The 25,719-nt window shown below is 43.0% G+C and overlaps 1 protein-coding gene across 3 annotated transcripts in view; it reads right to left on the bottom strand.

Annotated features, from left to right (window-relative positions):
• The window catches only part of Gas2l3 (growth arrest specific 2 like 3), a 30,843-nt gene extending 6,802 nt beyond the window's left edge, over positions 1-24,041 (bottom strand). Inside the window, exons 1-8 of one of the 3 annotated variants that reach the window (XM_048418505.3) lie at positions 23,935-24,041; positions 13,864-13,931; positions 13,318-13,368; positions 12,037-12,205; positions 10,631-10,746; positions 7,293-7,434; positions 3,632-3,695; positions 2,773-2,911 (exon numbers count right to left, since the gene is read on the bottom strand). In XM_048418505.3, coding sequence (XP_048274462.3) covers positions 2,773-2,911; positions 3,632-3,695; positions 7,293-7,434; positions 10,631-10,746; positions 12,037-12,205; positions 13,318-13,335 — 648 coding nt within the window. In that variant the 5' untranslated portion in view covers positions 13,336-13,368; positions 13,864-13,931; positions 23,935-24,041. Of the gene's footprint in view, positions 1-2,772; positions 2,912-3,631; positions 3,696-7,292; positions 7,435-10,630; positions 10,747-12,036; positions 12,206-13,317; positions 13,369-13,863; positions 13,932-15,218; positions 15,310-23,026; positions 23,060-23,934 lie in introns of those variants that run through there. The other 2 variants (XM_087901938.1, XM_085683383.2) reach the window with 2 other exon arrangements.
• Between the last annotated feature and the right edge of the window lie 1,678 nt (positions 24,042-25,719).

Raw genomic sequence — 25,719 nt, 5'->3', positions numbered from 1 at the left:
TCATGAGGAAAGGAACAAAAACTTCACTTCTACCCCTCAAAATGCTGTCTTTTTAAGAACTTCAAGCATGTGGACAATGTACTGTGACCGTATCTTCACTTCCAAGTCCCCCATTTCAAGCCCTCTCAGGCACTTCTTCACGCCCCTCTCCCAACTTCATATCTTCTCTTTGATAATCCACTCAGTGCTGCCTTATTCAAGTGGGTGCAGAGCTGCCCATCTGGTCATGGACAACCTGCAGGGCCGCACACCTGGAGACACCTGACTCTCCCTCCCCCAGTGGAGCCAATGCCAGCTGCTTCTCAGCTAGGGCTGGGACCTTGAGATCCTAGCCTGTCCACGCAGGAATGCTGACTGGCTTGATCTTGTGAAGCAGGTCTTATGCAAGCAACCATAACTCCCATGAGTTTGAGAGTGTCAGAACTATTTCCCAGCACTGCTCCATGACCCCTGGACCTTACAGTCTTTGAACCTTCCCTTCCTTAATGTTCCCTGAACCTTGAGAGGGCCTCAAGAAAACAGTAAAATGACAGTGGCTAGGAAAAGGCGTTTACTAATTCTATATTTTAAGTAAGGAAAATAAATTGGTTAAATGATGATATACTTTAAATATGTTTTAAATATGTCACTAAGACAAATATTGGGCTTTTTTTCTCAAATTATATTAAAAAAAAAAAAAAGGTCAAGCCCGGCATGTGGCAAAGCTGACAGTGAGTAGATCGTTAATACATTAGTTAACCAAAGTAACTTGACGGAGGCATTTCTTATAGCCATTACTTTCTGCAAAATTTCTTAAGTTTATAAAATTCCATTTGCACATTTAACAGGCTTCAACATAATGAATCCAATAGTAATTGTCCTATATGTTAACTATTAATCCAGGATATCTGCACATCATGTGCATGTATAGGTGAACATGGAAGGTATTAATACAGCATGTACGTATTTAAAGAAGAAGACCTGTTTTTTGCTTTCACAGTAAGAATTCAGACCTTATTTTCAGAGCCACTGATCTTCCCTGGTTAGAACGTCCAAATAAACGCTCACATTTAGCAACAAGAGGTCGTTCATGCTTGCAGCCCTCACTATGCAGTCTACACAGGGTCTGAGGATTTTCTCTATATGTATTTACTGCATAATTAACAACACTGACGGAAATAGCTAATGAATAATCTACAACAAAACTGTGTTATTTGTATTCCCTTTACTCCCGTGGTTTTGGCCATATGTGCATTTTTCATAAAATAGCACTTCCTCCCTGCTGCACAACAGTCACAGCGATCACACCAACCTGGGACAACATCAATCATCACGCCTCTGCCCTGCTGGGGGTTTGCAGAGTACTTACATTTTTCCACCATTATAAATAATAGTACAATAAACATTTTTATTTTTTTTTACTGAACTCAACTACAATAAAAATGAAAAAGGAATGTGCTTGTAACTCTCAATATTTATTTTCAAAATTATATATTAGTTTTCATTAAAAGCAGTTCCTAAAAGTAGTTTCACAACAATTTCTACAGCTTTCAGTTTTCCAACTCTTGCGGCTCTCGATGCTGGAGCGAAGCGCGGTCTGTGGCTGTCTTCCCACCTTCCTCCCTTAACTACCAACGTCAGCGTTATACTTCCTTCTTGTTTGAACACAGCCCTTGCACATCTGCCCACGGAAAGTGCTTTTTTCACCAAATGCACTGCCTTCATATAATAAATTATATACTATTTTTTTCATGTAATAAAATATTTCTTTCAGTTTCCTTTGTTAATTATTCTTTAAGGTTTTGTGAAAATTTAAATAATTTTTATCAACATTATTATTTCTGCTCCCCATTCTGACAGTTATAATTGTCAAATGTATCAGTGCAAAAATAGAAGTAATTACGTTTGGTCTCATAAACACTTTTTCAGACTGACATATTCTTAATCTGTCTTGCAAGGTAATCTGAATATTTATTCTATTACTTTGTTTTGTGTGTATGTTTGTATGTACCTTGAAGATGTGTGACCCTTTCACAGGGATAGCTTAGGACCACTGGAAAACACAAGTACTTATATTATGATTCATAACAGTAGCAAAGTTACAGTTATGAGGTAGCATTGTAAATAACCATGAGGAGCTGTTAACTGCTCCAGAGCCTAAAGGAATACAATTCTAGAAATTTCTGCAGAAGGAGCGGGTACTGTTGAGAAGACCAGTGGGACATGGTCCATCATACTAAAAAAGCCTGCATATCGTCTGCTAGGGACGATGTTCAGAAAAACCCGTTAGCTTTCCCTCTCAGCCTTTCCTCCGCCTGCATCCTCCTAGTACCTGTACCGTCTACTAAACCTTGCCAAGCACCATGGACATCTCTCTCCCTCACAGCCACTGACTCAGTCCTGCCAGTTCTGCTTCCTAAACACAGCTTAGATTTGCTCCTTTCGCTCATATTGTGCTCAAATTAAAACTCTCATCATCTCATGCTCGGGTCATTACCATAAAACACACTACATGACCAAAAAGGCAACCCCTTATTACTTACAAGTCAGATTATAACGCTACTACTATAGTTAGGAAAAACCATTCATTTCTCGCAACCTTTAGGCTTCACTCTTCAAGCATCCGTCCTTCACACACTCCCAGGACTCGTTGGGACTGCAGATTAGTGACTGGCACATATTCTGAATAAAGACCATCTTCTTCTACAGGCAGCATTTCCGGTAGCACTTTAGAGATACCTGAAACTGTGAAATTTCAGGCGGTGTAGTCCACAAAGCAGAGCAATTACTTACAGCTTCGTGTAGCTCTTCATGCTGACAGCAGGATTTGGGGATGTTGATGGACTCTTCAAGCCCCGAGGCATTAAGCAGGGTCTCTTCCAACTCAATTTCTTTCTCAAGTTTCACTAATACTGGTGGTTCAACTCCGTACCTGAAAACAAACCAGGAAATCTGCTCATGCACCGCGCACCGCCTACGTCTCTGCTGACTCCACACAGACTGTCTCACTGCCACAGCTGGAAGTCTGGATTTTTTTTTTTTCCTTTTTGAATATTTTGAGACAGGGTTTCTCTGTGTAGCCCTGGCTGTCCTGGAACTCACTCTCTAGACCAGGCTAGCCATGAACTCAAGAGATCCACCTGCCTCTTGCCTCCCGAGTACACCACCACTGCCCAGCTGGAAGTGGGTTTTAATATTTCAGATTGTCCAAAACCCAGACTATATATCATCTCTATATCATAGCATATTGTATATCTCGGTTATGTTATATTTTCAATATTATTTGAGTCCTGAAAAGTCTCTTTAAAACAAGCTGGTGGGTGGACAGGGCTGACGCAGGCATGGGGGACACAAAGCCTGAGCCCTCTTACCAAATGGGACTTGATTAGCTTTGAACTGCTTGGCATTACATATCTTTACCCCATTCTTAATCTGAAAATTGTAAGTCATATTTTCACAATTTACTATGAAACGACAGTAAGTGAGGAAAGCCCAGGCCGACATGTGTGTGCAGATACAAAGACATACAAAGATAAAACAGAAAACTGGGTTATTTCATTTTAAACAAGAGTCACATTCTTTGGGTACAGAAACTCTGATAAAATTAAGTCACTTAAAGGTATTTTTGATGTTAAAATTCTGAAATACGTACCTTGACACAATTCGACCAATCTCAAGAAGACAAAGGTACACCTGCCTGGGGTCTTTATGTAAAACTGGGGAAAAATCAGATCATACATTTTAAGATCATACAGGTTTAAATTGGGAAACACATTCTGGCACAGGAGAGAGTAAACGGAAAGAATGATGAAGACAACAGGCTCCCTTGTTTAGACTCAGAAAAGACATTTTCACTGTCAACACCACAATTTCTTCTGCATTAAAAACAAACTATGGAGCACAAAGAGAATGGGCAGTGGCCAAGACAGTTACTTGCTCAGCATTTCAGACTTCAAAACCTACGGACTTAGTGGCACTAAATTATGTTAGGGGCTGGGGAGATGGCTCAGTCTTTAGTTCAGATACCCAGATCCCATCAAAAGTCAAAAAGTTAGGTATAGTACACCACTGTAAGCATGGTGCTGGGATAGACAGAGACAGGATGTCCCTGAAGCTCAGTGGCCACCCAGCCTAGATTAACCAATGAGCTCCAGAGTAGTGAGAAATCCTGCCACAAAAGTAAGGCGTGGAACATGGAAGACACTTGAAGATGACCTCTGCTCTCTCCCCAACACATTGTAGTGCAGATCTCTCAACAGGATTCTGTGAGAAGAGACAATGTCTCTTCAATTTTACTCTAAACTATGTATTTCCCAAACTTGACATAAACAAGAAGTAGCCATTCACTCTATGAAACATCATTATCTTCAAAACAAAGCCGGAAGCCAGAGAAAGGCATCACAAGAGAACTAAAAACCAGTACCCAAGTCTCACAGACGTGACTGGAATGATGTTTGACACATGGGCAGCAAAACTCAGCAGCACACGGAGGTATGACGTGCGGTGAGACCATGAGGTTTATACAAGGAATGCAAATACGTCAATATATGAAAATCAACTGATGCCATTAATAGACACAGGGGTCTCATCACAAAACAGGGGTACCACAGATCAAAGAATTAGAAAGATTCTAACACTATTTCAACATGTCAAACAAAAGACAAAAAGTAAACAAACAAAAGACCAGAAGGGAGCTTTCTTGAGCTGATAAAGGGCGTCCGTGAAAACCTACAGCTAACAACATCCTAATATCATTGACATGTAAGGCCATGGTGGAAATGTTCCTCCGAAGGCCAGGTTAAAGATAATAGTATCACGCCCACCAGTTCTGTTCAACATTATACTGTTTGTGGCTTCAGGACAATAAAAGATAAAAAGGTAAAAATTTGCATTGCCTTTGTTAGGCAACACTATTTAGGTATGACAAAGTACAAAAAGAAAAAGAAAGAAAAGAGACAAACTTAGAAATTTTAAATTTGAGGCTGGAGAGATGAGATGGCTTAGCAGCTAAGAGCACCGACCTCTTTCAGAGGACCCAGGTTTATCTCCCAGTTCCTCCATGATGGCTCCAAGCTGTCATTCCAGGCTTACACGAAACTGCGACTCCTTAATGTATACCCACCCCTTTGCCTTGCTAACCTGCTGATATATGATTGCCTTACAAACACGTGTCTAACCAGATGCCTTGCTGACTCCCCTGCCACAGGATGTGTTCTGTGTTTATCTACCCCACAGAGAGCCTTGAGCCCCGAGTTCCTCTCTCTTCTGTCCAGGTGCCAATAGCCAATTATCTCAACAGCTGTCTTCTATCAAGCCTAAGTCTTCCCCATAAGAGGAAACTCAAAAGCCAGTGAGGGGCTGCTCTCTGACATCCTGACTGTGGGAGAGGCTGCTGTCTGGTCAATCTAAATAAAGATTGCTTAATCAGACAGTTGAGGAAATGGTTTTACCTCGAGTCTAACAAGAAGTCCTAAGGAACTCTGGAATCCTAACCTAATATGCAATGTGTTCCACCAATAGACAGGGCAGCCGCTATCTGAGGTGTGAACAGTATCTACTACATACACAAAACAATCTGTTTCCTTTGAAACAGGTCTTGATACAAGGCTCAGGCCGAGGTTACAGGTGAGCACCAACAAGCCTGGCTGGAAAGCACTACTTCTTCGAGCAACAGAAAGGCCTCTGTTAGAGTTAAAGCCACAGAAATAAAGGAATTTATCATGAAATATTTCAAACCTGTTTTTATAAATATCCTAAGTACTTTAAAACAGTATATTTATTTTTTAAAATTACATTGAGTTCCAGGCAAATGCAAAATGCAAATGTAAAATATAAGTCAAACATCTATATCTCACTTCAGTGCCTGCAAAGGAGCTACTGGTACTGACTGTATTTTTCTTAGTCCAATGCTGCCCTTCAGTACTGCCGGAAGATGTCTTTTACATTTAAATAATAAATGAAAATCTCAGACCTTTTCAAAACTAGTAAGCTACAAAGGAAGCGTCTCCTCCACCCTTTGATCGCTGATAGCTGGATGTGCTATTTGGTTAGCATCATTGTCAGTAACAACCGGCACACCTGGGTTTAGAGCGCAGCCAGCCTGCAGGGCATTCTGCGCTGGGCAGGGGCAGGTGGCCAGAGCACACCACAGGTGGCAGATTATCCAGGCGCAGAACACACTTCGCACTGTGGGTGAAGAATCTTAAAACTAACAAGTTCAACTGAAAGTCTGCTCCTTTTGATCGTCACCACAAATCAGGGGCTGTAAACAGCGTCAGAGATGAAACTTCTGTCTAGAAGTGTCCCCTCTGGGTATAGCTCACACCGTAACATTATTCATTCCATGCATGTGCATTTTTATACATGGGGCTGGAGAGATGGCTTGGCAGTTGAGAGCACTGCCTGCTCTTCCAGAGGTCCTGAGTTCAATTCCCAGCAATCACATGGTGGCAAAAAAACCATGTGTAATGAGATCTGGTGCCCTCTTGAGGAAGAGACCTGGTCAGTCATCCTCATCAACTTAGACTATGAAACCCAATATGGTCAAGTTCAACAGAACCGCCATACACGGGCTGCCAACGTATGCTGCAGCATTGCCAGTGTGTAAATTTCAAATGCACACATATACACACCTATAAGTGGATTGGAAAGTGTGTGTAAACAGCCAGTCAGCCGCTCCACTAGTGCCGTATAGGTACTTCTGCTGACTTAAGAAAATGAGAAAAATACATCCACAATTTTTCAGTAGAGCATGATTTTATTTGGGCGGGGGGAGTTGCATTTCAAGGCAGGGTTTCTCTGTGTAGCCTTGGCTGTCCTGGAACTCACACTATAGACCAGGCTGGCCCTGAACTTCTGCCTCCTGAGTGCTGGGATTAAAGGTATGTGCCACTAGTACCCAGCTTGGAGCATGATTTCTCTAATGAAATATCAAAAAAAAATATTCTTTTTAGATAACAAAGAGGACAGTTATTATTTACAATTCAATCCAAATACTATAAGTGCATTTCACCTGTTATTTCTATAATGATCTGGTTAGAGAGGAATTGCTAGTAATTCACACCTGGTAGAGTCAATCTTCAAGAAAATATTAGTAGAACATTAGTACAGAATCTTGCAGCAGCCGACTCAGAGAATTCTAGATATACAAAGCCTATTAATGAAAGTGAAAAGCTTACTATATTTGATGGATATAACTTTCTAAGTAATAGCGATATGGTATTTTGAGTCACTATTTAGAGAAGAAATTTAGAAACGGGGGACACAAAACCATCCTAATAAACACAAAAAGCTCTGGCAGAAGCAACACTTACCCAGACCCTCAGACTCAAAGAGGTATGTCTCATCGACGCCGACGTGCCGGCACCAATGAAGGAAGTTTGCTGTGTTGTCTCTGGCGAAGAACGATCCTGACGCAGCGTCTTTCTTACAAGGCACTTTTCTCATCGGAAAGTTCTGGAAAAGACATAAGGACAATTTACCAAAAAAAGAATGAGCGATATTTCATTCGGTGTTTTTTTAGCATATGACAAAGTCGCTGTTAAATGTATTAAGTATAACTACAGACTCCATAGCTTGGAGGGAAAACTATTATCTTCAAAAATGACTTTCTCCTTTTACTTTAAGTATCTTCCAGAAAAAGATGCTTAGGAAAATGATCTACTCAAAATCAGCAGTAGATTCAAGCTTCTCTAATCTTCTTCTTAAAATAGCTCAAGAATGTCAGCATTTAAGTGACGGCCTAGTAATCACAAAGTGTCTACAGTGTGTTACACACAGTTCAGCTCAAACACAAACTATGCTGTGCTGTGAACTAGCTAACATACTCATTTCTGCTTTCCTCTCCCCACACGGACTCATAAAGGCTGCCCCGAGTTTCCTAAACAGACTGTAAAATAGGGGAGTAGCTGCCCATTCTTAATTCAGGTTCTTGGATGACCTAGGTTTTATAAAACCTGAAATTGGTACTTTTGTTTTCCTAACTATCTAGCTCCAGAGTACGCTGAAATTCCTGCTGAGACTGAGGCAGGAAAGGGGAGGTCTTTGCTTTTACTTTTTCCTTGGCAATTCACAACAGTGATGTTTTTAGTACAATAGGTGCCGGAGGTCTTTCTCCATCATTGCCAGTCTCTCTCCCTAGAGACAACCGCTGTTACCAAATCTATGTGTCTCCTTCCGGGTGCTATTATTTCTCAGAACCGAAATAGCCCGCACGCATGATTAAATACAGAATATATTATCATCACCAAAATATACAAATAAATACAGCAAAATACAAAATGATTAGTAGCAAATGAATTCCTCTCACTGACATTTCCAGGAAATATCCCCGCAAAGCTATGCATGTAAACCTAGAAAATGCCAGAGAGACCCAATTCCACAATTTGATGTCTATGTGTGTGCATGCACTCTGAATGTATGTACACTGCATAGGTTGTGGGCATATTTGTGACTTAAAAACACATTTAAATAATTATTTCTAATGAATATAGAATATTCCAATGTTTAGGTAACATAATCTTACAACTTCTCTATTGACAAGCAGATTATATTATTTCTAGCTGTGATTTTCTCAGAATGAGTTCCTAGAAGTAGAGAATTTTATATATCAAAGAAGTACTTTATTTTCAGTATTACACAGATGTACACATGTATACAAGTACATATAGAGATATCTTACTATATGGATCATATGTGCACATGTATGCATCTACACATAGAGAGATATCTCACTACATGGATCATATGTACACATGTATGCATCTACACATAGGGAGATATCTCACTACATGGATCATATGTGCACATGTATGCATCTACATAGAGAGATATCTCACTACATGGATCATATGTACACATGTATGCATCTACACATAGATATCTCACTATATGGATCATATGTACACATGCATGCATCTACATAGAGATATCTCACTACATGGATCATATGTACACATGTATGCATCTACACATAGATATCTCACTATATGGATCAAATGTACATATGTATGTATCTATACATAGATATCTCACTATATGGATCATATGTACACATGCATGCATCTACATAGAGATATCTCACTACATGGATCATATGTACACATGTATGCATCTACACATAGATATCTCACTATATGGATCAAATGTACACATGTATGCATCTACACATAGATATCTCACTATATGGATCATATGTACACATGTATGCATCCACACATAGATATCTCACTATATGGATCATATGTACACATGTATGCATCTACACATAGATATCTCACTCATTGTCCTCCGAGAACAATGAACAGCTTAATATTTAACTAATCGTATGTCTAGGCTCCAAACTCTCAAAAACACTCAATGTTTGATAAAAAGAAAGAAAACCTAATCCACTTTGAGCTTCTCCTTTGAAAACGCTGTATGCTATGTATTCCATCAATACCTATGAATTCACTACTCAGGCAGCAGATGAAGGCTACAAAGATGGTGACGCTGACGACAGAAGGGTGGCACACGCCTCACTGACTTAGTTAGGGTCACTACCACTGTGACGAAACACCATGGCCAAAAGCAAGCTGGGGAGGAAAAGGATTTATTTGGATAAACCATATGATACTGTTCATCGCTGAAGGAAGTCGGGACAGCAGGGCCGGAACCTGGGGGCAGGAGCTGCTGCAGAGGCCGCGCATGGATGGGAGCTGCTCACCACAGCTTGCTGAACTGCTTTCGGATGGAACCACCGGCCCAGGGATGGCACCCCCGTCAGTCGCTGACTAAGAAAATGCTCTACAGCAGGATCTTATGGAGACATTTATAAATTGAAATTTCCTCCTCTCAGATAACTCTAGCTTGTATCAAGTTGGTATTAAACTAGGTAGCACAGCCAGGGATTGTCAAAGTCTTCCTTCGCATAAGCACATAACAGCCCTGTGGAAGGCACTGTCAATGTGAGGATCTAGATTCTGGAGATCACCTGTAGGATACCGGGCCCTATCCTAGACACCATCTATAGACTTAACATCAGTGAACGGTCACAAATGAACCCTGCAAAGTAAATATTTATGTTGTTTCTGTTGTGTATATGTTGGTGTACGCACATGTGCATGCTCATGGAGACGTGTTTTTTAAGGTGGATCTCTCAGTGAACCTGAAACTCACTGGCTGGTTGGACTGGTAGGCCAGAGAGCCTTTGGGATCTGCCCGTCTCTGTCTGCCAGTCCTGGGATCATAGGCCCAAACTGCCACTTGTATTAGGGTTCTGGGGATCTGAACTCAGGGCCACGTGTTACAAAAAGTAACTTTACCAATGGGGCCACCTTCCAAGCCTCAATGTTACTAACTTTATTTTACAAATATGGCTTTTCAATTGCACAAAACATTAAATCAATATCCAAAGTCTCATAGTCAGTGTTATGCTGGAAATATCCACCCACGCAGAGGTAATAAGCAACAGACATGCCTACCCTTTTCTGAACAGAAACAGAGGAGGGGTATGGGGGAGAAGAGGTGGTGCAGCTGAGGGGCTGGGAGGAGAGGAGTGAGGGAAAACTGCAGTCAGGATATAAAATAAATAAATAATAAAAAATAATAACAATAAAAAAGTAGACACAAACAATAAACTTCATTGCTGTCATTGCTGTCAATATTTACTTACCCCTGGTTCTTCAGAGTGGCTCGCTTTTACCATATTTTGAAGAACGTTGATTAGTTGACACAGCAGCACCCCATTGTCAAGTTCTTCCAATAACCGCTCTGCCTTTATGTCAATACCTAAAACACAGTTTAAAGCTAAGACCCATCTAGAAGGAGCAAATTCAAAAGCAGAGGCTACAACTTAAATATAACCAGATAACAGCTAGAAAACTAAACAAATACCAGATGAGACTCTCAGTTTCCACCCTTAAGAAGGTAATTTTAAAACACTGTCAAGGTAAATTGAACACAAGAGAAAAAAAATCAGTGGTTTGTAAAGTTCATAAAAAAATACATGTGCACCCAGGCTGTGGTGGCGCACGCCTTTAATCCCAGCACTCCGGAGGCAGAGGCAGGCAGACCTCTGTGAGTTCGAGTCCAGCCTGGTCTACAAGAGCTAGTTCCAGGAGAGGCACCAAAGCTACAGAGAAACCCTGTCTCAAAAAAAAGTGCATTTATGTCAGGTCAATTCACTGCACATCAATATCACTTGGACAAGGGAGGGAAAAGATTTTTTAACCAATAACATGGACTTTGCTACAGTTTAAAGTACCAGAATAACTAGTCTGGGAATATCAGCTTCCACCTCTAAAATGACATCTTTAAAAACATTATTACATTAAAAACTTGAAAATTTTCCCAATCATCTAGCTGAATCTTGACAAAGGGTGACTGTTAGGTGTGTGTGTTTATCTTTGAAGGACCTCGGCCTGTCTTCAGGCTTTTCCCTCCCAGGAAATCCCAGAATGCTACATGAGCATGCAGGCGCACGCGCGCTCACACACACACGCACAGACACAAAGGCCCCAACACCTGTACCTACACATATGCAGACATATACATGCACACATACATAAAGCAAAAGGTGATGCCTCTCCACCCCTCCCCCGTCACACATACCCTGGAAAGAAAGCTCAGAACACTCATTGCAACCGTGAATAGAGTAAAAAATGCAATGCCAAGAATTCTCCACCTGACACTTTCTCCTTGCCCCTCGGTGTCCCAGAAACAGTATTCATTTTCATATAATAAAGCATATCTTCCACTTACAACCTTAAAGCTCACAGAAGCTTGGGAACTCAGTTAAAAAAAAATCAGTATTAGACATACACAATTTTTGGAAATATATTAAAATTAACCATCAAGTACTGGTTATTTAAAAAGGCTGGCCACTTCAATCAAATCTCAAGCTTCCTACGATTCAGGCTGAGGGCGAGAATATCTTTTTAATTACACAGACTGTGAAAACAGGACCTGGCTCTGTCCTTCACTAGCATATCCCTGGCATCTGGAATAATCAATCAGTCCTTAAATGAAGACAAAATTTTAAAAAATTAAATGTTATAAATCAAACTTCGTAAGCCTTACCTAGTAGGCCGGACAGCCAAATGGAGAGATCTTCTTTCATGGGCAGTAGACTGGCTTCGTGCCTCACGGCTATCCACTCGTCATATTGGCAAACATCAGCCAGTCCTGGTCCATGTCTGGGAGTCAGGGGACACCTGGGACTCAGAGGTAGGTCCTCCCCAAACCAGACCTAAACAAAAGGCCAGACAGCTGAAAGTCGCCATAGCCCAGCTGTGCCCGTGTTTAAATCAGTAGGCGTAAGCCATGCTGACTAAGCAAAACTGCCCCATCTCGTAGAAATGGATAAATTAGAAGCAAACTGGATTCTTTGAAATGTTTTCAATATTTAGTGTAGTGGTTGATGCCAATGGACACTAAATGATGAAGCAGAGGAAAGGTAATTCTCCAGACTCTCACTCTGAGATCGGAACTAAGCTGCAACTGACTCTCTTAAGTTCTGACTTTCCAATGTGTTTGATTACCAGCTGACTGTACCTTTTTAGGTAAAAAGGTCCACTGTGACTTCTGCCTTTAAATCAGTGTTTCATTGTTCTATTAATAGCCAAAGAAAGGAAGCAAAAAAAAAAAAAAGCAAAAACAAAAAACAAAAAAAAACCCCACAAACTTTGGAAATCACTTATCACTTAAATGTAAGACTATCATGGTTTCTGTGACTCCCCACTGTTGGCTTCACTCAGCCATAAACAAACAAAACAAAAAGCCATACTCATTAAACATTTTAATTCTAATAGAATCAGTTACAGGCTCATTTATAAAGCATATGGACAATTACATAAACTAAGACTTGAATATCTTATTTCACTTTTAGAGACTGTTCCTTCAACTATCTCATGTATCATGTTGTAATGAGAGGAATATTATAAAATACTGCATTTATTTCCCCTGGGTTGACCCACCAACCACAAAATACTTTTGATTCTTTCAAATATCTAACACAAGTCAAACTCAGAATTAAAATCTTAGAACTAGAAAGCCAAAGTGCAGTATTCCTATTGTTAAAATGTAGTGTTAAAACACTCAAGCCACGTCAGGCAGTGGTGGCGCACACCTTTAAACCTAGCACTCGGGAGGCAGAAGCAGGTAGATCTCTGTGAGTTCGAGGCCAGCCTGATCTACAGAGCGAGTCCCAGGACAGCCAGGGCTACACAGAGAAACCTTGAAACCCGGTCTCCAAAAACCAATAAACAAAACAAAATAAAACAAAAAACTCAAGCCATAAAAAGAACTGAATCAATAATATCAATTCATAGTTTATAGTTATTTCTTACAAACAGAGCTCACCTGAATTGCGGGCTGCATGGTCCTCTATCTCCACTGTGCCAAACTGTTGCTCTGGGGAGAGAAGGGATCGGCATGCGGATGATGGCAGAGGTCCAGCTCCCCCAGATCCCAAATGACAGCAGGAGGAATGTGCCTTACTCCACCCGAGACCTCTCGTCTAGCTAGAAAGCTCCACTATGGGGAGCTCACCAGGGCCTCTTGGCCTCTGCCTCCTGAGTTACTTGAAGAAAAACCCGAGAACATTTTTGCTACGTCACAGCGACTGTTAAGGTGTCTCGGCAGTGAGGTAGAATTCATGACAAGAGTGGCTCTTCCCACAACAGTCTCCCACAATTTTTTCCCATCTAATAATGCAAAGTGACATAAATACACCCCTCAAACCCGATACTGACACGCAAGCATCTTTGATCTCTTTGTAGTGGTCATATCTCTACAAGTCATATGGACTTGGTATATAAATCACATGCTGAGCCATAAACGTGCTCTGCTAGACGAGACAGTAAAGTAAACCATCCGTTTCAACTGCGAATTAAAAATACTCGATACCTTTCTGTGATGATTTGTCCAAAACAAGAGGAACAGCAGTGTTGGCGTCAAAGCTAAGGTCTTGAAATCTACAAAGGAAAGATCAACTCCAATAAATTAAATTAGATCGATACACGAATGCGCTCTCAGTGAGAAAATAAGTGAGAGGCTTAAAGAGAGAATATTATAGATGACATAAAACATGGGTCTGTTGCTTGTTTATGGCAGATAACACACTATTTTTATTAGAAGCTGTCACTAAGAGATTTTAGGAGAAAATTAAGAAACTATTTATAAGACTGAAACGTTACCTGTTTCCAGGGTTATACCCTCCCCTGGCTCCCTCACAGACATCTCGTGCACAGTGCCAACTCTACACAGCGCATCCTCTAAGGAACAAGAGGAACCTGGGCTAAAGCTAACCGAAGGGCTTAAGGTTCTACCGCATTTTCTCTGCAGAAGGCAAAAGACCACAGAATGCCCTTTCTAATCTGTTTTCCTTCTCTCCACCACAGCAAAAGGCCAACGCACAAGTGCGCATTGCTAATGAGCTACTTGTGCGTCCCACCAGCTAATTCCGTGGGGAATACATTCTCCTTTAGCATAAATAACCCTTTGTCCCCAACAAAAGTCCACAGTGTGAGGCTTCCGAGACCACTTCGTAAAAATGCAGCAAAGAAGCTGCGCCCATTAAAATGAGGTTCCACATAATCAGACAAGAGCTCTAACAGTTGGCGCTGCCGACCCCCAGCAAGAGAAAGCTGCAATTATAAGGCGCGTGCACGCCCAGAACAGGGTGGCACATTCACAAAAGGGCCTCCCGGGAATGCTCAGCAGCTGCACTTTTTAGGGAAGATTCAACAAAATTAGTTTTATGAAAGAAATGGAGAATTTGTGTACAACAGTCACTTGAACTTTAGCAAAAGTCATGCTTTCAAATTCTTCTTGTACAAGAGACAGCGCTCTCGCAAGGACAGAAACATAACCACCTGCATCGCCTCTTAAAATGTTTCCAGAATGCTTGTCCAGCATGTGCAAAGCCTTGGGCTCAACAATAAATAAATGAACTAATTTGTAACAAAATAGTACGCAAGTAAGTTGTAATAGACACTCAGCTCTGAAAGGTTAATATGTACACTACTTATTTAGGGAAAACCTTTATAAACTGTCCAGACTGAATCAGTTAACCAGATACTTAAAGAGTACTCACCTTATTTCAGATATAGGGAGCCAGTTGTATGCGTATGTATGTGTGTGTGTATGTATGTATGTATGTATGTAGCATGAATCTAATTGGCCTTAATAATAAAAACTTGGAGCCAGCCATCGGGGGTTCGGTTCAGAGAAGCAGAGCAACCAATCACTAGAGTCCTTACCTCTACCAATGCTCAGGCAGAAGGGGCATCCTGTCCTCAGACTGCTTCCTCAGACTGCATCTGTCTCTCTGAAACCTCAGACTGCAATGAGCTCCTGTCTCCTCCCACCTTACATTCCTCTCTCTGACCAACCATTATCACTCCTATCTCCACTCCCTAGTGCTGGGATTAAAGGTTTGGGATGCCAAGTGCTGAGATCACCTTTATATGAGCTCTGTTTCTCTTTCAGATTCAATCTCATGTAGTCCAGGGTGGCCTGGAACTAACAGAGATCCATCTGCCTCTAACATCCAAATCCTGGGATTAAAGGTGTGTGCCACCACTGCCTGGCCTCTAGTGGCTTAGCTCTGCACTCTGATCTTCAGGCAAGCTTATTTGTTAAATTACAAACAAAATATTACTACATTTATATGTGTGTATGTACACACACACACACACACACACACACACACACACAATCTAGCTCTTTGTATTCCTCTTGTAAGCCAGTTTCATATCCAAGAGTAGCTGCTTCGTCACCCCAGGCCCTGCTCTGCACCACAAGCTCAATTTCCTTTACCCATTTTATCCTGTCTTCCTTATTTCTATCCTTCCCCGAGTCTCAGCCTCAATCTGAACCAGCAACACTTCGTTCCTCGGGGTACACTTGATTCCTGGGGTATACTTCACTTGGCTTTTCTTTCTTTCTTCCTGTCTTATTGGAGAAGATGACTTCAATTCTTTATCAGCCTTAACAGGACTTTTTGATTGTTGGGCTCCCCTCCCCTTTAGACTGAGTAAAAACAAAACAAGAACTCTCATGTGACCAAGTCCAAACTGCACCCTAATCCGGAAGATAATCTTTCCCAAGCCAACAAAGCTTTGAAGCTCCGGGGAAGATGTTAGAAACGGGGTATGTCTTCCACACGCACCCTGGCCAGGAATGAGCCCAACCTGCTGCTCATCCCAAAAAGCAATAATGAGGACCTTGCAATTAGTTTTCTTAAGGCTCTTCTATAAATTGGACCAGAGCATAGGAGAGAAAACCATTCTGCGGACATTCCTTCCCAGGGCTGCAGGAATGTCCCAATTCCTCCCCAACACTGTAAAACTGATGGGAAGGACTTAAAGCCCTCCACACAAGCCTGACAGAAATCTGCCATCAACTAGGGAAAGCAGAGAAAAGGCAAACAAATAAGGTAGGATTCTTTGGGGGGAAGGGGACTGCTACAGACCTGATACCCGGTCTGCACTCGGCCACCAGATGACTGCCAGTACATATAAGCCGCAAGGAGCGGACCACGTGCCAAGCTGGGAGAGCAGGGAAAGGAGAGACATTTTCCTACGAGTCTGTGTGCCTGCAATGTGTGTCAAATGCTCCACCATCTTCATGTCTTTTTCTAAAATAGTTGAAGAATATAGTACTCCTGATATATGCAGAAATTTAAATTTTTCAGCTTTAAAATTCTTAGCTAAATATTTCTTAGATACTTAGCAGAGAAAATAGAAATGCTACATATATATCAAATGTTTTCCATATATTTTTAAAGTATATACTAATATACTCACCATCAAAATAGCACTATGGAAGTACAAAGTATTGAATTTATCTGGATTCAATTCCCGTTCCAACATAAATCAGCTATAAGACTGTGATGTAGCTAACTTTTTGGAACCTAAAAGTTTCTCAGAAAATCAGAGTATCACAATCCCGTCAGATGGCTGTTAGAAAAATAAAATGAGAGGACACCTGGCACAGGGGCACCTAACAAATGACTTACATTAAATCTAGGATGAGACATAATTACAGTTCACTTAATAAAATTAAAAAGACAAGACAAGACTAATAGAACTCAAACACCATCAAATATAACTTAGGCTAATTTCCTAACAAATGTATGGCTATAATGAAAATCAAAGGTTTAATACAGCCACAATAAAACCCGAAGTCAGAGTATACAACTCAGGATTCTCTTTGCTAAAATAAGTCTTCATAAGTGTGTGGTCTGGATATGTGCAGTGCACATGTGTGCATAGGAGTAGATGGGGTACAGACCCCCCCCACACACACATGCAGAGGCCAGAGCAGATGATCAGAAGTCTCCTCTCTCACTGAACTGGAGGCTCTCCATTCCAGGGATGCTGGTTGGCCAGTGAGCTCCTAGGGTGTGCCCATCTCCACTCCACGGAACATGCTGGGGTGACGGACATGCGCACGCAAGCCCACTTTTGAGTCAGTTCTAGTCCTTATCCTTGCAGAGAACGTATCTGCGCTCTCTTGAGCCATGTCCTCTGCCTGTAAATTGGTATTTTAAACAAAGGTCCCTGCTCCATTCGGCCTTACTTCTAGGTCACTACTCAGGATGAGGATGATATATCCTGTTTCATGAGACACACACACTCATATCTTCAATAAACATCCGCCAACACATTTTATTGGACTAGTCACCATAACTGAGGTAAACATGCTGATCATGTTCCTTCCCTCACGGAGCAAACACCACTGGAGAAGGCTGACGTGGAAAGTAGACAAGTAAACGTATGATGTTAAACCACGCCATGTTCTCAAACAAAGAACACAATCTCTCAAGAGAAAGATGGCAGAGACATACTTCAGACTTCAACTGAATGAAATAAATTTTCCGTAAGAAAAGCATAAACCTGAAGAATGGAAGACTTTGGCCAAAAGAAGAAGGGTTCTGTGCACTTATAACAAAGGCTCCATATGAAGAAGGTATGACACATTCCAAGAACTTAAGACACAGTGGCTGGAGGTTGGAGAGCGTGTGGCCGAGAATAATGTTGAAGGGTGGCCCCGCCACACAGGCCCTGCTGGGGAAATTAGATTCCACTCTCACCGCAGAGGGAAATCACTACACAGTCTCAGTGAGGGAGCGGTGGCACGGTCTCACTCAGTTTTAAAAAGCTCTCTGAGGACAAAGGAATACAGAAGTAAAACAGAAGTGGGTTTAGCAAAGAAGAGCAGAAAACAAAACGCACATGGCTGGAGATGTAAGGAAAAGACCTGCGGGGAAGGATGAGAGGAAGACCCAGGGAGAGGCAGAGACAGTGAGGGAAGCACAGGGCATGTCTACAGAAGAGGGGGAGCAATCCAAAGGGGGAGCTGGGAAGCCCCAACAGCAATTCAATGACAGAATGTATTGACTGAACTGGTATCCAAAGGTGTCTCCCTTGCAGAAACACAGAATTTATACACCACTGTCTTCGTCACTGCTGTATTGCTGTGAAGAGAGACACAACAACAAGGCAGCTCTTAGAAAAGAAGGCACTTCACTGGGGGCTTGCTTGTAGTTTCAAAGGTTAGTCCGTTATCACCGCGGAGCGGAGCATGGCTGCACGCAGGCAGACGTGATGCTAGAGAAGTAGCCGAGGGTTCTGTACTGGTCCACAGGCCAAAGGAGAGACTCTGGGCTTGGCGCGGACTTTTGACTCCTAAGTCCGAGGACCCACTAGGAAGAGCAAATGACTAAGCTGGGGGCAGGCAGAGTTCTAAGAACACAGGACCGAATAGTTGCACAAACGGGCGAGGACTCTGACCACTGCGACACACGAGGATGTATATGACTGCTCCTCCGGATCCGACACGTTTATTACACCGCAGTCTGTACCAGACAGACACGAACAGTACCCAGAGGTGATCTTTATTACCCGTGGGCTGCAATACCTGCTGTGGCAAGGCAAAAAGAATCTTGCAGAAAGATAAAAGTCCTTGAGATGAGAGACTTTCCAGACATAACTAATGCAATCACAAGAGTCCTTAAAACAGGGTGAAGAAAGGTCAGTCATGGAGGCAAAGAAGGGTCAGGATGGGAAAACGTCAGAGGCAGAGATCAGAGTCCTAGACCAAGGCTGTGAAGAGGGAAGCAGCCAATGAACGCGGGGCTTCCTGGGCACTGGCAAAGGCAGAGAGGACTCTTGGGAGGGGGGAGAGAAAGACTGCCCACACCTTCTTTCATAAGTAATATTAAAACTCTTTTTAGCCCCAAACTATAAGACAAATCTGTGTTGCTTTGTACCCTTCTAACACTTGGGAAGTTGAGGCAGGAAGTCTATGATTTCAAGGCCTGGGCCACGTATCAAGATCCTGCCTCAAAGTTAAAAGAAGAAAAACTAACATTCAGCAACCCTAAATTGATTCCTAAATGTGTATTATTAAAGGTTAAAAGGTAATACGAAACACTGACGACACAAATCTGGGCTACATTCACCTACAACAAAGAGCGGCTTCAATAGCAGACAAAGACTTCAGAAAAACTGAGCTTGCCGACTGAGATGTAGGCCAGTAACAGAGCACTCACTCGGCTGTACACAAGCCCTGCATTCAATCTCCAGATCTACAAGGCGGTGGGAGCAAGATTTGCAGCTAACTTACTGAAACAGCACACAGCACGTACAGAATACAGAGGCACTTCCTTTGTTAGAGAATTCAAAAACTCTTCTTCCAGGGTTTGGCAAAAACTCAATTTCATCTGAAAATTTTCAGTTTAGTTTTGGGATATGAAACAATGTTTTGTAAGACTTTTTAAAATTGCATGTATGTTGAGGACAGTATGCATTGAGTCCAGGTACCCAAGGAGGCCAGAAGGGTCCCCATCCTTTGGAGATGGAGTTAGTTATAGGTGGTTTTGAGTTACCTGGCAGCAAGGATGCTGGGAACTGAACTGGGGTCCTCTGCAAAAGCGGTGCATGATCTTAACCACTGAGCCATCTCTCTAGCCCCCGCTCCTACAAAACACTTTTAACACAAATTTAAAATCAGTTCAACTTCATTGCTTCAATTAAAAGACTGTATGGGAAATATACAGTACACTAACATAAGGAAATAAAATATAATATAATATAGGTATATGTAATTGTCCATTAACTGAAAATTTCTCAAATAGCTTATAGGACATTCACACTATGTCCTAAAAATATGAGTGTGGCTGAGAAGTGATATGAGAATAGACATGCTGGTACATATCTACAATCTCAGCACTCAGAAGTCTATGGCAGGAGGGTTTCCACAAGTTTGAGGCCAGCCTGGGTCACAAAGCAACAGTAACTTTTTTTGTTGTTCGGATAAGACACCCTGACCAAGGTAGCTTTTAGAAGCAAGAGTTTATTGGGGGGCTTAACGTTCCAGGCGGTGAGTCCATGACCCATGATCACGCATGGCAGCAGGCAGGCAAGCAAGGCACTGGGGCAGTAGCTGAGAACTTATATCCTTATCTGAAAGTTGGAGCAGTCGCTGTGAGCTGACATCTGATCCGTAAGTTCAAGGCAGAAAGAGCTCATTGGGAAAGAAGGTTAGTCCCCCCAACCCCCGCAGCGACACACCTCCAACAAAAGCTACACTTCCAAGTCCTTCTACCAATTGGGGACACTTCTACCAACTGGGGACCCAGCACTCAAACATATAGGCCTGGGGGTGGAGGTGGGAGGACTTTCTCATTCAAACCACCACACAACACAGGTCAAAAGAAAGGAAGGGAAGGAGGGAAGAACACAGGGAAAGAGGAGTGAGAAGGGGAGAAAGGAAGAGAAGAAAGGAAGAGGGGGAGAGAGAAAGAAAAAAAAGGAGAGAAAGAGAGAAAGAGAGAAAGGAAGGAAGGAAGGAAGGAAGGAAGGAAGGAAGGAAGGAAGGAAAGAAAGAAAGAAAGAAAGAAAGAAAGAAAGAAAGAAAGAAAGAAAGAAAGATGATTGATTCTTAACAGAGCCACAACTAAATGTATTTTTGGTCAGGAGTACTTGCCTAGCATGCATATAGCCCAGAGTTCCAATACCAGAAAGACTCATTCATACACACACACACACACACACACACACACACACACACACACACACACACACAGAGAGAGAGAGAGAGAGAGAGAGAGAGAGAGAGTCCATCAAAGCAACCATAATAAGTTCTTAGAATAAATTTATGTTGCATGACAGTAAGCAGACATCTCTATCAGATAGCGCTCCAGCACGCTCCAGCAGTGCCTAGCATACGACTGACTGATGGGGAAATACATCAACTCCCAAGATCCTATCAGCAACAAAGACGGAATTACATTTCATGTGTGTGCTACACTTTATTGCAGCCAAGTTCTGTGAAGGTTTAGAATTCCTATAGAAATACTTAGGAACTTTCCAGCAATCAAAACATCCAGTGTGTCACAGTGCAACTCAGTGGGAAAACTTACTCCAGTCTTAGAAGAAACACCTGAGACATGTCATTTTAATCATGGTCTTGCAAAAATTATTTGAGGCGGTTCTCTGTGACAATGAAATTCTACTGGAAATGAATTGGCTTCGCTTCCCATTCTCTCAATATACATCACATCATAGGCATGGGAAGGGGTACCCGGTCCAAACGGGGAAACGAGTAAGAGGAGGATAAATACGTTCACACACTATGGAAAGATGGCAAAACACAATAGTGTTGCATCATTCGTTTTAAACCTTTACTTTTCTCAACAGTGAGTTTGAAAAACATTATTGAGGTTCAGGGGCTTTGTCCTTTATCTCCAAACAGAAATTAAGATATTAGAAGGGGAGGGGAGAAGTGGTTAATAAAACCCAGATGGGAAATATAAATCGGAAGCATCCCTTCTGAATTTCTTTCCAAACACGATGGGATTCCTTTTTTCTTTTAACTGACAATGTGTATGTTTTGACATTATTCCTCTACCACACACTTTGAATTCCCATCATAAGCTATTTCTATTTTTTTTTAGTCACTTTTTTTTCTTTTTTTTTTTTCCCCCGAGACAGGGCTTCTCTGTGTAGACCTGGCGGTCCTAGAACTCATTCTGTAGACCAGGCTGGCCTTGAACTCGCAGAGATCTGCCTGCCTCTGCTTGCCTGAGGGCTGGGATGAAAGGCTCGTAACACCTGGCTAATTTGTAATTTTTAAATCATAAAAGATTCCTAATAAGTCAATTTGCATGGCAAAGCAGCAATGTGAGCCATACAAACAAGGCAGCCTGGGGAAGCTGCTTAATACAATGCAAATGTTAAATACTGTCGAAAAGGATCTGACTGTCGGTAGGAGAACTCGCCTTCCCCTTCTCCCAGCTTTAGTTACCCTAAGTATTAAACACAGACAGCACCAGAGAGGCTGGAGTAGTAAGCTCAACCGCAGGACAAGCAAAGCATCCAGAACCCTACACCAGGCAATTCTGCACTGCTCTCGATAAACAGCAACACGAGGGTTCACTACAACTTTTGAATATTTGTACTCACCTGTTTCGATAGGAAACAGGCTTCACTGTCTCGGCCACGGTCCTCACCTGTGCTCCCCTTTGTCTTTTCAAGGTAGTTTTCTAACTTTTAGCCCAAATTAAATCGCGTGGAAACATAATAATCACCAGTGTCTGGTATTACGTTATATTAATTCTGCGGATTATTTCATAGACTCCCCAAAGCCCTCATGGCAATAAAGTAGAAGCTATTAGTAATTTTTAAAAAATAGATTAGGAAAGTTAGGCTTATGAAGATTTACTAGTTTGTCTAAAGTTGCATACCTAGTACAAACTGCAATCAGACAGACACCACGTGCTTATCAACTCCGAGACACTTGGAAAACCACACAAAAACAAAACAAACAGGAAAACCCACTTTCAATTCAACAGCGTTCAAACAGCAGACAGCTAACGTTCGGTGTCATTTGGCCAGAGTGAGTTTCTTAAACCGATGAGTCAGATGGGACAACACGCCTGGAGCTACACCAGAATATTCTCACTAGTTTCCTCCTAAAGCGTGCGGGAAAATTTCAAGTTTTAATCATTCTGTGGTCATGCTAGAGAGAGGGGAGCCCATGGCAGCTGGCAAAAGCTTACCTCCTAAGTAAGGGTAGTCATTAACGTTCTCACCTGGGCGAAGAGAAACTCAAACTCTGACCTAGACGGGGCCTGCAGAAAACCACATTTCTTCATTTTAAAGAGATCACTGAGCGTCTCAGACCCTCGGTTTTTAAAGGGGATAGGATGGAACCGGGGGCGTCTGCAAAGGGACACAAGCTCTCTAAATGACTCCTCCGCCCTTCCAGGACATTCTGCAAGCACCCCCCACCCCATCTCAGTTCTCCAAACCCGGGGGTGTGGGTGGGAGAGCATTGAGCAAGGGCGTCACTAATGTTCCCTAATTCCGTTAAGTCTGGAGAGCTGAGCCCTGCAGAGGACAAATAGGGAAGAACCTGCAGTGCCTACCACGGGACAGGACGGCAATGTGACAGTGAGTCGCGGTCTGTCCAGGGCCAGTGATTTCATCACTTCTTTCCCTGGGCGTGGATGAGGAATCGAGTGTCCCTCTCTGGCTGGACGCCGAGGAAGAGGCTGTCCCGGTCACCCTGCCCTAGCTTGTCACTCAGCAGAGCCGGACGGGTCGCGGCTCCACGCTGTGCTCCCCGCGCTGAGCAGCTAGCACTTGTAGCCCACTCTGATTCACCCGAGAGGGCAGGTGTAGGAAGGCGAGCTTAAATGTCACCGTGACAGCGCCAGGAGCCAATCACAGCACGCGGACCCCTCCGCCAGCCAATCGCAGAGCTCCTGGCATCCCACAGCTTGGTAGCCCACCTGAACTTTCATCCCGGACTCTAGAATTCCGGGAGAGCAGGGCGCGAGTCCCGGGATGCCCGGTGTGTGTGTGTGTGTGTGTGTGTGTGTGCGGGGGGTGAGGGAGGGGACACCTAGGGAAAGCGACGGAAAGTTCGGGAGGAAAAGGGCCATCTGACAGGGAAGTCACTTACCCACCAGCCCGGGAGCGAAGTCACTTCTCCCTGCGGGGCGCCTCGGGCTCAATCTGTGCGTGCGTGCGAGCATTCCCGGGACCAACCGCCGCCGCCGCAGTTCGCCGCCGGGCGCTGCCGCCTATTTCGAAGGGGCCAATCAGAACAGGGGGGCGTGGTCTGTAGCCCCGCCCCCTGGGCTCCCTGCGGTGAGCTGGACGCTGAAGGACGGAGACGGTAACGGAGCATCCTTGCGGCTGCCTGGTCGGTGGCAGCGACAACCCCTCCTAAGTGTCTCCGCCACGCTGGAGAGTGTGTGAAGCTCGCCTGTCAAGGCCGCTTCTGAGCGCCCTGGAATGTTGCTCTTCCCGAGAGTTTGAGCCCCTTCCAACCCTAAAGTCCGCTCACGTCGTGGGCGCTGAGGCTTCCAGAAACACAAACCAACGCAGCGGGGACCGGTCCTAAGCAGAAGTCTTTCAGACAGAGCAACCCCCTTCCCCTTTACTAGAGAGGGAGAGAGAGAGAGAGAGAGAGAGAGAGAGAGAGGGGAACCCTGCAGTCACCACTGGATGCCAAAGGAGGATGTTGGCCCTTCCTTCAGGAAACATGGGGGAAGGGGATTTGGATGTCAAAGCAACAATGTAACCATGTGATTGTTACAGTGTAGTGATAGACGGCAGTGAACTTCAAAAGTGGCTTTTTTTTTTTTTTAATTTGGCTGAAAGCCTGGAGGTCTGTGCTCTGACCCGGCTTCTTAGCCTCTTGCCACTTCTGTTTCTTTCAAATTATGACACCTCGGTGGTCGGTCTTCCTCCATCTCTAAAGTGTGGGCACGAACGGAAGCGTGGTCTCTCACAAGAACAATGAGGCACACTGTTGCTTTCATAAGAAACCAAAGAAAACAGTCCGAGCCTTCAAAGGGTTGAGGAGCGTGGAAATGGGAGTTTGTGAAGGAGGGAGACGGTCGGAGGGTTGGAAGTGGCTAGATCTTGAAAGAACTGCAAGAAGCTGCCAGAGGATGTCATCGCCAAGAAGGAGAGCTTCCTAGGCAGAGGGAACAAACGTAGGACTTGTAGAGGCACGTGGAATATGCTCGTTTTGAATAACCAAAGTTTGGAATCAGTAGGAAGGTAGCCGCTTTCCTGGAGGCAGATGAGATGGACTATAAGGAGGGGGTGATGAGGGAATTTATATGTAGGTTTTTATTTCTTTGGGGGGGGGTCGTTTTCAAAGATTTTGAATAAGGGGCCAGGGTATTTCGTCATTAAACATAAATAAAACTAGAAAATGACAGCTCTCTAACCTAGCCCTGAAGGTGGGTGTGGACGGAACTGGAAGTACCTAAAAGGTGATTTATCTGGCCTTGGTTGTTATGTAGTGACGCTGGATGTAGGAATACAGGTAAACCGAGCTGTGGTAGAGGGCCAGTGCCTATTCGTTGGGTGTATTCCGTTTAAAGGGTGAAACAAACAAGGAAGGGGAGATGATCCGATAATAGCTGAACTGTCTAGAGTGACTCCATCTAAGCGGAGACAAGGATCACAGAACAGTTCAACAACATTACTTTGTACTTCCTCTGTACCAGGCTCTACCCTAAACCCCAGGAATCCTGCTCCCCCAGAATTCTAAGTGGAGAAGTCAGTCATTAAAAATTGACAAACACATGATAAATGGATTTGATGATATCATGTAGTTGTTCCTGTTTTTTTTTTATTGCAGTTCATCTCAGAACTCTTTGCTGACTAAACAGAAATTCCGAGTCTGTTAAAATCACCCTGTATTTCCCAATATTTATATTTAAAATTA

This window comes from Myodes glareolus, chromosome 26 (genome assembly GCF_982192425.1).
Source record: "Myodes glareolus chromosome 26, mMyoGla1.1, whole genome shotgun sequence".
NCBI classification, from domain to species: domain Eukaryota; kingdom Metazoa; phylum Chordata; class Mammalia; order Rodentia; family Cricetidae; genus Myodes; species Myodes glareolus.
The sequence above is the reverse complement of the archived record's forward strand: the minus strand, read 5'-3'. Positions and strand labels throughout refer to the sequence as shown.